Consider the following 13,779-nt stretch of genomic DNA (forward strand, 5'->3'; position numbering starts at 1 on the left):
AAAATCAATTTTTTTTGAAATTTCAGGCAAAAAAACTTCAAACGAAGATTTCTCTATGAAATATTGATTTCCGGCATATGGTCCCTTTGAGACTTTTGTTCAGCTCGACGAATAGAATCGACTAAACCAATAAAAAATGTGACATTGAAAATGACCTTGAAAGTTAATTTTGCGGCACCATGTTTATGATGCAATGTTGGCGATCTCGACGAGTAGAATCGACTGGCGAAAGCTTGACCAATAATTTTTCCCCACCCTATACTGACAGGTTTGTTCGCGTCAACGCACGATGGCTTACGCGTCGCATAAAGTGCTACGACAATGTACGTGCGCTGGCCCTAACCTAAATATGCGCAAAAATGTGGGGCGAGAAAAGGTTAACCTCCAAAATTCGCCGTCAAAACTTTATCTTGATGTTCGAGTTACGTACGAGAGGTTAGGTTTGACGTCGCGGTATCGTCCGGTGCGCTTAATGAAGAGAGAGTTGCCGTCCTGGAGGTACGTCGTGCTCGTCGTCCTGGAGACTCATTCTCAAACCTATGGCGTGTGGATGTCACCCTCCGGATATCTGACAAGGGCCGATCATATAATGGCCAAAAAGTTAGGTGATGGTTTTGTGTTCATCTAATAAAGCACCCATCAGGAAGTAACATGTGAAGTCCGTTTGCTAATGTAACGCCTATTACAGGATTCTCGAGTCGAGGAAGTCAGCTGCTCGTGAGGTCTACAGAACCTACCGCCAGGGCACCAGCGCACACGCTCAACACGTACACGCAGTCAAATCACATGAGAATGATCCACTAGTTAAAAGAGAGAGTCCTCACGCACACGGGTGTGTGTGTGTGTGTGTTTATAATTACTTCAAATTGCAAGCATTAGCTCATTTCCAATTCCAGGCACCCATGTTTCGTGACATGGTCAAATATGCCTTCTACAAGGCGGGTTACTTGGATGAGCGGCCGGGATCATTCAAAACCCCGGCACAGGTTTGCTTTTCATTTGAAAAGTTTTCCATTTGCTCACATCCTAGCTGCGAGCAGTTTTCCGACTTTAAATGTGCCCATTGCACACAATGTTATTGTTTCAAGCACTGTTTGCTTGATAATCTACACAGTAATTGTACACAATGCAATTAATTTAAACACACACACACACACCCGTGTGCGTGAGGACTCTCTCTTTTAACTAGTGGACCATTCTCATGTGATTTGACTGCGTGCGCGTGTTTGAGCGTGTGCGCTGGTGCCCTGGCGGTAGGTTCTGTAGACCTCACGAGCAGCTGACTTCCTCGACTCGAGAATCCTGTAATAGGCGTTACATTAGCAAACGGACTTCACATGTTACTTCCTGATGGGTGCTTTATTAGATGAACACAAAACCATCACCTAACTTTTTGGCCATTATATGATCGACCCTTGTGAGTTCAGATTACAGTCGGATTGGCGTTTTCTCTAACGTTATTTAGTGCGCTGCAGCTCGCTCTGGCTCCGAGGGTCCTCTGTTCTTTAATGTACCTTTAACGAGCTGGCGAGCTCCCTCCCCCCGCGGCGGCGCTGACCCGCGGGCTCCCTTCCTTCCTTCCTTCCCCTTCCCCCGCGGTGGTGCTGATCCGCGGGCTCCTTTCCTTCCTTCCCCTCCCCCCGTGGCGGTGCTGACCCGCGGGTTCCCTTCCTTCCTTCCTTCCCCTCCCCCCGCGGCGGTGCTGACCCGCGGGCTCCCATCATTCCTTCCTTCCCCACCCCCGCGGTGTGCTGACTCGCGGGCTCCCTTCCTTCCTTCCCTTCCCCCCGCTAGGGTGGTACCTGCGGGACTCCTTACCCTTCCCTTCCCTTCCCTTCCCCCCGCTAGGGCGTTGCCTGCGGGACTCCTTCCCTTCCCTTCCTTTCACCCCGCTAGGGCGTTGCCTGCGGGACTCCTTCCCTTCCTCCCGCTAGGGCGTTGCCTGCGGGACTCCTTCCCTTCCTCCCGCCGGGGATCTCGGACCCGCGCGGGCCTCCTTCCCTTCCTCTCGCCGGGGCTCTCGGACCCGCGGGTCTCTTACTCTTCCATCCTCGGGCGCGGTTTTAGTGTCATCGATTCGGCAGCATGACCCACCCGTGGGGCATTCTGCCCGGTCTCGACAGGGATGCACGGCATTTTGGACGAGCGCAGTCCGGATGGGCGGGGGTGGTGGCCGAACCTCCTGGGGGCAGGGGACGTAGCCCACAGGGGGACGTAGGTCGTACAAAATCACCCTTTTTAGCCGGGAGCGTGGAACCGGCGGAGAGTCCTGACGTAATGCGCCTTTTAGTTCCAGGACTCTTTGTGAGCGGTTTGGTTGGTGGGATAAAAAAAAGGTGCTCCTCATAGATAAGGTCTGTTCTCTATTGCTGAACTCCCTGCACTGGGTTGCACTAGTTCAGAGTTTATCCTTTTCCTCCTAATATGAAGTAAAAAAGATAAACTCTGAACTAGTGCAGTCCAGTGCAGGAAGTTCAGCAATAAAGAACAGACCTATAGTAACCATACTAGTGACAAACGAACGTCATTTTCGATCCACGATGTCCATACTCTTACTGGAGGTTCTCTAGTCAGAATATGCCCCGTTTACCATAAATTCGCATTCACACATATTAAACGTTTGCGTAATGTAAATAGAGATTACGATCTCGCTTCTTCGGAACATTTCCGGAATTTTAATAGCTTCCTAATCAAATTATATAAAATTTGGATACGTATATTACTTGAACAACTTTTTATTTTATTTAACATTATTTGATAGAATTTGACGTTTGAAGAATATTTTATTTTTTCAATTATTATTACACGATATTTCGATTTTTTTCAATATTTCATATTTCACGAAATAAATAGAAATCTTGATATTCCATTGAAGCTGTGGAAAGCACCTTTACATGTGGCCAGTCTTTAACATAAACATGGTGACGAGCACGCGGCGCTCTGCGAGTGCGGTATCTCTGTTCGCATATCTTTAGTGCATGACAGCTGGCGACACGTTGGCTGCTTTTGTATAGTTTTATGCAAATGTGAACACAGTTTTGAGACACGATGAATAGGCTTGCATAGTTGTTGACGTTCGACACGTCGACGCATGCATGCCACTGAGCCGGCTTTGCGTTATTCCGATTTGTTTCTTTCCACCGAAGGTACCGCACACTTCATTTAGCTATCTCACAGAATTGTCAACCGAAAATAGGACAAGCTAGTTCCGCGTTAGCTAATCGGTTTTGCGGCGGTTGAATTATGAATTACGCCGTCAAGTAGTACGTGTCACACACTCTTTTTCTCTCTCTGGAAGAGCAGTTTGAAAGATCGTATTCAAATCGTGAGGCTTGATATAATGTTATCTCTTAAACGTGTTTAAGCTTCCAGATACATAGTCTTCGAAAGATGAGGATCGTATTGTTTAGAAGAAATCGCATTCTCCATGTATTGATAGGCGGCATATTGGTGCTGCTACTTTTGTACATTCTTCTCAGTTTCTCGTCAGACAATCAAATAAATAATATAAAAGAATACTGGGCGCAGGGTCTTAGGAAAAAACAGGTAATATTATTTAGTTTTACAGCCTAATTTATCATAATTTTGTATAATTTGATGCTCGAATTCCTGTTATTAGAACTTTGGAGTATTCTTATATCCTCACATGGTTCTTGATGTTACGCAGGTACCAGTACTGGTAGAAGGTTTAGGCAATTATGAGCCACGCGACGTATCACCCAGAACTGGTCCTGGTGAAGAAGGCAAACCACATATCCTGAGAGACGATCAGCAAAATGACATACAACAATCAGAATCTGATTATGGTATGAACATGGTATGTTCCGACGAGATCTCGTTATCGAGATCAATACCGGATACTAGGCCAGCGGAGTAAGTTTCTCATTTATGGCTGGTACTGTCAATTTCTATTTTTTTTAAATTATTTTTGTTGCTTTCTGTAGATGTAAGAACTGGGATTATCCGGAAGAATTACCACGTACCAGCGTCATCATAGTTTTCCATAACGAGGGTTGGTCTGTTTTGCTGAGAACTATTCACAGTGTTATAGATCGCACTCCGTCGAAGTTCTTGGAGGAAATTCTTCTTGTTGATGATTTTTCTGATAAAGGTATGCACAACAAGAGATGATTAAAGAAATTTGTATGTAAGATATTCAGCAGACATAAGGTGTAAATTATTACAATCGTTTTCAGAAAATTTGAAAGGTGATTTAGACTCTTACATTGAACAGTGGGGAGGGAAAGTTAGATTACTTAGGAATTACGAGAGACAAGGCTTGATACGGACGCGTTCTCGAGGTGCGCGCGACGCCAAGGGTGAAGTAATAGTATTTTTGGATGCACATTGTGAAGTTAATGTAAACTGGTTGCCTCCGCTGTTGGCACCGATCGCTGAAAATAGGTAACAATCACACATTAGTATGAAGAACCGAAAAGAAAATAATGGCATTTCTATAATACACTTGAGAAAATCGCAGTATCTCAAATAAATTTTCTGTGCCATCTCCAAATTTAATGAAATTCGCGATTTTTCTGTTGCAAATAATATAACTACCTTTTCTCTTCTGAATACGTTGCCTATTTCTTTTCAGAAATGTAATGACAGTTCCTGTGATAGACGGCATTGATCATAAGAATTTCGAATATCGCCCTGTGTATCAGGAGGGACATTTGTATAGAGGAATTTTCGAGTGGGGTATGTTGTACAAAGAGAACGAGTTGCCAAGGCGCGAGGCCAAAACGCGCACGCATGATAGTATGCCGTACAGGTGCAATCTCTATTTGAAACTCCATATGGTGTTACTATTATCTAGGTCAGTACTTGCTATCTAGTGTTACCTCGTTTCTACGACTTGCAGATCACCTACGCACGCCGGTGGCTTATTCGCGATTAATCGAGAATACTTTTTATCGTTGGGTGGCTACGACGAAGGACTGCTAGTATGGGGAGGAGAGAATTTCGAATTGTCCTTCAAGATATGGCAGTGCGGTGGGAGTATCTTGTGGGTGCCGTGTTCGCACGTCGGGCACGTTTACCGTGGATTCATGCCTTACACGTTCGGTAAACTCGCTCAACAAAAGAAAGGACCATTGATAACTATTGTAAGTACGGTGTATCATCCGGGACGAGCATGTATTATTACAGAAATAATAACGAAACGAGTGCTTTCGCAGAATTACAAACGAGTTATAGAAACGTGGTTCGACGAAAAATACAAGGAATTCTTTTACACGAGAGAGCCCCTGGCCCGATTGCTCGATCACGGCGACATAACCGAGCAGTTGCTTTTCAAGGAACGAAAGAGATGCAAGAGCTTCCAGTGGTACATGGACAATGTGGCGTACGATGTGCTGGACAAATTTCCAGAATTACCACCGAACATTCATTGGGGAGAGGTGTGATAAATTTGTAATTATTTTTAAGCACAAGTTTAATTACGAATGTATTTTCGTAATTATCGTTAATACGTTCCTAGTTGCGGAATGTGGCAACCGGTTCGTGTTTGGACACTATGGGTCATGCGCCCCCAAGTATGATGGCTACTTCCCACTGCCATGGATTTGGAAATAATCAGGTAATTTGTGATTATTCTATTTTTATTACTACATTTCGACAGAGCTTAACGAATTCTTTGTGTCATATTTATCATGTCCTATTTAATTCTGCTTGTTTTTTCGTAGCTCATAAGGCTGAATGCAAAGGGTCAGTTAGGTATTGGAGAAAGATGCGTTGAAGCGGACGGACAGGGTATAAAGTACGCATTTTGTCGTCTAGGGACTGTAGACGGTCCATGGCAATATGACGAAGTAAGTTTTTTTTTTTATAATAGAAACGCAGAGTATATGAGAACTAAGAGTCTGATACAGATCTTATTAATTTTTTGCATTTGCAGAAAACGAAAACTTTGTTACATAGAGTGCACAAGAAATGCATGGCACTTCATCCCCAGATTCAACAGTTGTCTCTGATGCCGTGTGATATGAATAATGCTTATCATCAATGGAGCTTCCATCAAATCCATCCGCGATGGTAACAATGATGGAAAAGGGGAAGTAAAATTTTGTCTACTAATTGTAAATTATTCGAAAGATTGTGCAATTCGCGAAAAGTGTACAACTCATTTTTAGTGTAATGTACAGGACACTAATTTTTTATTAATGATTAATATAAACGAAACTTTGTATACTGACATTCAAGCATTGGATAACCATTTAGGTCTGGATTATAAATTAATGAAGATGTAGGGAAACGATATGTTTTATTACAGTTTAGAAAAGGAAAATTTCATATTCAAGTTATGAAAATGATTCTTTAAATATCTGTTTCTAGCAGTGGATTAAGACTGTACCTAGAATGTTGCGATCTTCGTAGCGAGATTTTATCTATCTTGCGTACTGTTTCTTCCTTGCATGGTAAAACGTCCTGTGGCGAAAATATTATATAAATATTTACACATATAAAAGAGATACGCATATGTGTGAGAAAAAGTACTTTGAAGAATTTATTGCTGCTGCCAAGATTTCCTATAACATTTTTGAGATTAATACTGATATTAATATTACAATTTCTATAAAAATATTTAATTTATTGAGCAATAAATTTTGCAATTTAAACGTTCTAAATCTTCCAAAAATATATTTAAAAAAAAACATTTTCATTAAAAGATCTTCAATTTTCAAAAAAGTTGCTATAATATAACAATATGTTTTTATATATCAAATAAGATTTGATGTTATTATATTATAATATAGAAAGATAATTTCTAATAATGATGTCTAAATAAGTTGCGATCTGTATGGATACTCCATTTAACTGCGAAAATAATTAATTAATATATAAAAGTTAATGTATAAAAGAGATTTGTACATTCCAGGAGGAGGGGCTGAAGTATATGTAATATAGTATCCATGTAACAATTTCATTTTTTATACCAGTGAATTGAATTTTATTATTATTTATATCATATTTACCAAGATTTTTATAAACTGTTTAAACCGTTTTAAAAGCATTCAATTACCAGAACAATGTTTAGCTACTTATATAAATTTATATTTATGTTTTTGATAAAATATCTAGAAAGGCATACACTTTGATGTCCTAATTGAATTAAAATTGTTACATCTCATGTAAAATTTTGTACTTTAATATTTGTTTTAATTAATTGATCATAAATAATCTCCCTTAGATTTTTACGATTTGCACTAGGACTTCCATTATTTTTAGAATTTGTATAAAATTGATTATATATATTGATATATATTGATTATATATTGATATATTATATAAATGTTAAGTTAGCTTAATATTTTACTGTTACTCATATGTTAGGAATAGAGAAGGAACTCCTACTGATGTAAACAGGGAAACTACTCATCATAAAACATCCATCTATTATAGCATGTGAAATAAGCTCTTCTTTTCATTGCTATTGCGATTTTTTTTTATAGTAGAATTTTGAAAGTTCTAGTGCATAATACTATCCTCATAAATGTACTTATCCACAACAATTATTATCACAATCCAATCTATAAAAAAATTTATAAGCAATAGATATGACTGTGCAGCTTATTTATAATGCAAAATTTATAAAACTGCGAAACCAATATATATTTTATTATATTCCAAATGTACTTAATATTTAGTTATATATATATATGACCAGAAAGCTGTTGTGTACAAGATTATATATTTCCATTAAATTGTTAAGATAATCGTATATATATGTATATACATATTTTTCTTTAGACAGGTACAACTATTTTCTTACGAGATCTTGCAAATTTATCACTTCTTCCTTTCAATAACACAAATGAGGAAATTTTTTAGTAATTTGTTTTCTGACAGACTACGATACTTTAATACATCATCATACGTTTATCGTTTTGAAATAAATACGAATTATTAAAATATTTCGCACTTTTTATTGTTTCCAATTCATATTACATAATATATTTAAAACTGTTACATTACGCAAAGTTTTTGAATAGGGGCATACGATCATAACAATCATTAGTGCGTAAGCTTTTGTAATAGACTAAGTATAAATCTAACACGAAATGCTCTCTATGTGCGTACAAGAAGATGGTGAAAACAAAATAGAAATCGAAGTACCGTTGAAAAAAATCGCATCGATGATGCCATCCAAATGCGAAATCAATTTTAAATCACGCTTCGTGATTTACTGATTCGTATTCACAATATCGTCAATCTTCAGTATACTGCGCACGGTCTCGGAAGCGAGAGTTATCGAACTGGTGGAGACCAATAGCGGTTGAATCACATTCTCCTCTAATATGTTAGTGATAGCACCCTTCCGGACGTTGATTCCCGCCGTCACCTCACCCTTCGCATGCCGATTACGAAGCTCGGTTACGGTAGCTATCGGGTTCAAACCCGCATTTTCGGCTAACGTCGACGGAATCACCTGCAAATCACAAAATTATCAGACATTAAATTAATGATCTTAAATCGTTATTTTATGCAATTTGATTTTTGACATTTGTAATGCTCGCAGATACAATCTTCAAGATTACTATCAATCGCGTTCAATACGAACCTCGAGGGCATTCGCGAAGGCTTTCACGCAGTACGCATCAACTCCACCCAGGGTCACTGCATATTCGCTCAGCTTTATTGCCAACTCGATCTCCGGTGCTCCGCCACCAGCGACCAGCGCGTTTTGCTTCACCAAACACCGAATGACGCACAGAGCGTCGTGCAATGATCTCCCGGCTTCTTCCAAAACCAGTTTGTTGCTACCGCGTACGAGAACCGTGACAGTTTTCCCGTGATTTTGAATTCCTGTAATCTGAAAGATACCAAATTATACAGAAATCATTCACAGATTAGACTGTAAAACGTATGAAAGAAAAGTATGAAAGAAAGGCGTGTTTTTTCGTTTTCTTTTTTTGCGCTATACAAACTCACCTTCACGAATTTCGAATTTCCGGTTTGCACTTCTTCGCAAAGTTCGGCGTTAACAAGATTTTCGGCGACAAAGTGATCCAGCGACGCGATCGGCCTGCAACCCAGCGTTTTACAGACGAAAGGAATGTCCTCGCGCTCTACATCCTTTATAACCATGACTTTAATTTTGTCGAGGAAATGTATCGCGAGATCGCTGATGGCATCGCGCAAGACTGATTTCTGCACGAGGAGCACGTTGCAGCCGCTTTTCTTGATCTGTTTTACAATGTTCAGTATGTAAGCGCGTTCTTCCTTCAAAACACGGTCCATTGCTGCATAATCGGACACAACGACATTGTGATCCATCTAAAAAGTTGGAAAATAATTATGCTTGCGCAAAAACGTAAAAATACGAATTTATTTAAATTTCTATTATCATACTCACGTCGGTCTTTGGTGGCGAAATGCAGAATTGAATCAGTCCAATCTTAGCTTTCTCGATACGCTTAGGACCATTAACGTTACAAGATTTTTGGGTGAATATCAATCCTTCTACTAATTCAGTATCTTCGACGGTACCTCCCAGCTTCTTTATTACTTTGATGTCCTGAAAAGATAAGGAAAAGGTGGATGTGAACAAATTCATATTATGTAACAAAAACATTGAAATTGTACAAAGAATTTGTTCTCACATTTAAGTCAACTGACGTTTCCTTCTCTTTTTCTGAAACTTTTAATACTGCGTCCACGGCAAGCGGTGCAAGAAGACTGGATTGTTGATGCACAACCTGCAATATAATACAAGAGATATTGAATAATGATATATATATATATATGAATTAACAACTTTAAATTTTATTAAAACGGAAGAAAAATATATCATAATTTTAATTTTATTATGATTTTAATAATATGCACCTCAGCTCAGACATACCTTAGAATTAAGAGACGTCGCTGCTACCTTGACAAGAGATTCCTTGTCTGTTAAATCAACGGGCATAGACATTTGCGCTAGCGTAGCTACTGCTTCGGACCCTGCCTTCTGGAAACCATCACTAATTGAAGTGGGATGAATACCTTTCTGCAACAAACGTTCTGCTGCCTCCAACAGTGAACCAGCTATCACAACGACACTCGTGGTGCCATCGCCAGCCTCTACATCTTGCGCCTTGGAGAGCTCGACTAACTAAATATACAGATAAAATAATAAAACCCATTGCATTATATCATAAGAAATGATAAATTTAATTGAGTTTAAAATGATAAATCCATTCCTTACCATTTTTGCAGCAGGATGCACTACATTCATTTCCTTCAGAATAGTAGCCCCATCATTTGTGATAGTAACTTCACCATTACCAGCTTGAATCTGCCAATAAATACCAACAATTAACACTGCTTTCATAGCAGTTTGGTTAAATTAAAAGTCCAAAATATGTGATAATATATGAAACATAAAGTTTACCATCTTATCCATTCCCCGGGGTCCCAGACTAGTGCGTATGGCATCGCTAACAGCTACAACAAATAATAACCCATATAAAATAATTAAATCAGGTATTTAGCGTTAAGCCTAATCATATGACATATATGTAACGCAAGTTTCACTCAAGATATAGAAGATATAAACAGATATAGACACAACGCGAGTGAGCACACGTGAGGAATCTACACCTCGGACATTACTATATAAGGTAACGTTCTTGTGACACATCGCGCGCGTCTCGACAGTCGACCCGAATGCGAGGATGCGTCCCGAGGATGCATCACAAACGACGTCTACCTTTGGCGGCATTGATGTTGCTGCTGCGGATGTCCGTAGGCTTGCTTTTATCCTTGTACGCCTGTCCGTGGGAGCCGCGAGCGGTGCCGTTTTCCACAGGCTTTCTCATCATGAGGTTCTTCGTCATGTTTCAACTTGATCGTCGTCGCTGTCGATCCACGTGTTGACTTCCCGAAGGATGCGTTTCCTGCTCCTCCTGTCGTTTCAGCAATCGATCCACGCGAGAAGCTACCTCGATGCGCGATTATTTCGCACCTAACCCCAATGGACGCAGAACCAACGTGAATACTCGTCGCGAACGAATTGCTCCGCAGCAGCGCGTTGCTGGACGCTGGACGAGCCGGGTTCCTCGCGCGTGCAAACGTAATGGCCGCGACTGCAGGAGCGTATATATATATATGAGATCGTGACGAATCATCACAAGATCATTGCACGAAGAGCTTGGCGAATCCCGATGGTTAAATAGAAGTGGCTAAGTGAGAATATATTTTTAAAGATGTTTGACGTCTCCTCTCATGGATCTAAAATTTCTGCTTGCTGATTCATATTGATATGTAAAACGTAAGGAAGCAATGTTATATAGTTGATTATTTCTGATTGCTTACTGCGTTGTTTCTTATCACGAACAAAGCGTTGGTACGTTACATGCAACGCTCATTATCAATTTTTTGTTATTTTATTGATTAAAACATTTCTTGGTAATGTTTAAAAATAAAATAAAAAACTCATGTTTGTTATTAGGCACTTTACTGAGGCATTGTTTAACACGCATGCGCGAAAACTTCGTCTTCTGCATGTTCGCAGATCATCGAGAAATTCGAGAATCTTCTCCACACTCTCGAAACTCATTGCTGGATAATACTCCTTAAAAGAACCCAGCAAACACAAAGTAACAGATAATATACATGTTAATTATAATTTCCCACTCAACAATGTAATTGTTACATAACACGTATATATTGTATTTATATTAATGAGTGGGAAATTATAACTAACATGTATATTACCTGTTACTTTGTGTTTGCTGGGAAGTAAGAAACTTTTTATTTATTGTTAAGTTGTATCACATAAAGAAGAAAATATTGTCTAATTCGCTATTTGAACAGTATAAAGATTTATTTGATTTCTCATTAAGTTCTAATATTTGAAAATACATATCTCGAGCCATTCGAATTAGAGGTTTGATTTTTTCGTGAAAATTGGTCACTTCTTATGGCCACTGCACACGAGCGATGAGCGATATCCAATGAGAGCTCTGCTAGAGATATAGACGTTTGGAAACGCAGAGTTCTTATTGGATGTCGCTCATCGCTAATCGCGTTCAATGTATAGTGGACATAAGGCTGTGACATGCTTTGATGAATTAAGCTAGATTTTCCCAAAAACATGAGGAAATACTACGTGATCAAAATCAAAAAGATCAAAGTACCGACAAAGAGCCTAATTATGTTATGATACTAGACGGAGCATGAAACCGAAACCATGTTGACAGATCTAGAAAGAGACGAATTGATTGGGGTAGTAGCGGCATGGAGCCATGGACCATGAGGCACTTAAAAATTGCATACATTTGTGTCTAAGCCACTTGTTTTGCATAATAAACAGACAGAAACCATTATTATTAATTATCTCTAACATATATAATAATATCGCTTATACGTCATGTTCATATACGTTATAAATATATTAACCCAGCAAACACAGGTATATAACTATTACATTACCGTAATAAAACGGAATGTAACACGCAATATTACATAGATGTACTAGGTTATATACACGTTAGTAGTAATTTCCTACTCACACATGTTACAATTATACAGGGTGTCCCGGGTTTTAACCGACAAACTGCGGGAGCATATTCTACTAGTGGAAATAAGATAAAATTCTTATATCGAGTTTGCTTAGAAATGCTTTATTACAAAGTTATAAACCAATATTGAAAAGAAATATGAGACAAGTAACAACGGATTTTTTCACAAAAATAAAAATTATGTACGCAATGATTTAGTGACGCATTTCAAAATGTTGTTCTTGCACATCGATACAAGCTAGACATCGACGTAGTACAGAATTTGTTACAGTACGACATTCCTGAAAATTTTGTTGCATCTCAGTAACTGAATTAGTAATTCGTTGCTTTAAATCTATCTGGTACTCTCCTGTTAGGAAATCTACGTTGATACTCTCGTACGGCAGCTCGTGCATTTCCGTCACAGAATCCGTACACGAAATGAATATCAGTGTATTCCTCATTTGAAAACACTTTTGGCATTCTGATAGTAATAGTGAACATGAATACATGTGAATACACATAACATAAACATCTTCGACCTTCCAAATTCTACACTATGTTCCGTTGTTACTTATCTCATATTTCTTTTCAATATTGGTTTATAACTTTGTAATAAAGCATTTCTAAGCAAACTCGATATAAGAATTTTTTTTTATTTCCACTAGTAGAATATGCTCCCGCAGTTTGTCGGTTAAAACCCGGGACACCCTGTATAACGTGAATATAATACGTATGTAACACGTTATATACTCTTAACAAAGTTAGCGAATAATTATATAACATATATATAATCGTGATGTAAATTATGTAATTGTTATATTACTGTTATATTTTTTGTAACTGAATAGTAACTGTAGAATGAAAATATATATTTTATACATACTAATCCCAGAAAAGGTCTTTGAATTAATTCTAAGCGAGAACAAACTATTTCATTTGCTTTCGCTCGAAATTAATTCAAAGACCTTTCCTGGAATTAGTATGTATAAAATATATAAGTTAATACAGTAACATATACAATAACAATCACGCTATAGTTATTATAATGATGCAGTTTTTCTAGAGGAAAGGGAAAAATATAAATATTTAATCATTATATTTTGCACTCTAAACATATACATATAAAATATACACAGTGTGTTGTTGCATGTTATGGAAGCGTTCTCTTTATCCAAGGTAATCTTTTCTAACAGTAACATTAATATTAAAAGTATTCAAAATAAGTATTATATTATAAAGAAAACTAAATATTTGTACATATAATTTTACCAGTATTCTTTAACTTATTGCA

The 13,779-nt window shown here is 38.4% G+C and overlaps 2 protein-coding genes across 5 annotated transcripts; one reads left to right on the forward strand and one right to left on the reverse strand.

The window, feature by feature from the left end:
- The first annotated feature begins 2,906 nt into the window (after positions 1–2,906).
- On the forward strand, positions 2,907–6,493 carry LOC105282027 (N-acetylgalactosaminyltransferase 7). 4 transcript variants are annotated; one of them, XM_020032552.2, is made up of 11 exons: positions 2,907–3,146; positions 3,373–3,546; positions 3,668–3,873; positions 3,945–4,111; positions 4,197–4,404; positions 4,595–4,771; positions 4,862–5,105; positions 5,178–5,399; positions 5,480–5,578; positions 5,685–5,810; positions 5,897–6,493. In XM_020032552.2, the coding sequence occupies exons 1-11, from the start codon at positions 3,096–3,098 to the stop codon at positions 6,035–6,037; spliced, it is 1,815 nt and encodes a 604-aa protein (XP_019888111.1). In that variant the 5' UTR covers positions 2,907–3,095; the 3' UTR covers positions 6,038–6,493. The 4 variants fall into 4 exon arrangements, with proteins under 4 accessions (XP_019888111.1, XP_011341982.1, XP_011341984.1 ...); XM_011343680.3 differs by having other exon boundaries at positions 2,910–3,263; positions 3,366–3,546; XM_011343682.3 differs by having other exon boundaries at positions 2,910–3,263.
- Positions 6,494–7,905: 1,412 nt separating this feature from the next.
- Positions 7,906–11,082, reverse strand: LOC105282028 (T-complex protein 1 subunit delta). Its single transcript, XM_011343683.3, has 9 exons — positions 10,694–11,082; positions 10,376–10,428; positions 10,190–10,279; positions 9,845–10,096; positions 9,603–9,698; positions 9,356–9,517; positions 8,932–9,276; positions 8,561–8,812; positions 7,906–8,428 (listed from the first exon to the last, which is right to left on the reverse strand). Exons 1-9 carry the CDS (start codon positions 10,818–10,820, stop codon positions 8,183–8,185), a joined length of 1,623 nt encoding a protein of 540 aa, XP_011341985.1. The 5' UTR covers positions 10,821–11,082; the 3' UTR covers positions 7,906–8,182.
- Between the last annotated feature and the right edge of the window lie 2,697 nt (positions 11,083–13,779).

The sequence above is a fragment of the Ooceraea biroi genome, chromosome 7 (genome assembly GCF_003672135.1).
Source record: "Ooceraea biroi isolate clonal line C1 chromosome 7, Obir_v5.4, whole genome shotgun sequence".
Taxonomy (NCBI): domain Eukaryota; kingdom Metazoa; phylum Arthropoda; class Insecta; order Hymenoptera; family Formicidae; genus Ooceraea; species Ooceraea biroi.

What these genes read in the sequence shown, in the direction of transcription:
- LOC105282027 (XM_020032552.2), top strand. Translation starts at nt 3,096, where the DNA reads ATGCCACTGAGCCGGCTTTGCGTTATTCCGATTTGTTTCTTTCCACCG. An exon ending in TGATGATTTTTCTGATAAAG is followed by an intron (nt 4,112 to 4,196) that starts GTATGCACAACA and finishes AATCGTTTTCAG; the next exon opens with AAAATTTGAAAGGTGATTTA. An exon ending in ATGGATTTGGAAATAATCAG is followed by an intron (nt 5,579 to 5,684) that starts GTAATTTGTGAT and finishes GTTTTTTCGTAG; the next exon opens with CTCATAAGGCTGAATGCAAA.
- LOC105282028 (XM_011343683.3), bottom strand. Translation starts at nt 10,820, where the DNA reads ATGACGAAGAACCTCATGATGAGAAAGCCTGTGGAAAACGGCACCGCT. An exon ending in TGCATCCTGCTGCAAAAATG is followed by an intron (nt 10,097 to 10,189) that starts GTAAGGAATGGA and finishes CTGTATATTTAG; the next exon opens with TTAGTCGAGCTCTCCAAGGC. An exon ending in TTTCGCCACCAAAGACCGAC is followed by an intron (nt 9,277 to 9,355) that starts GTGAGTATGATA and finishes CCAACTTTTTAG; the next exon opens with ATGGATCACAATGTCGTTGT.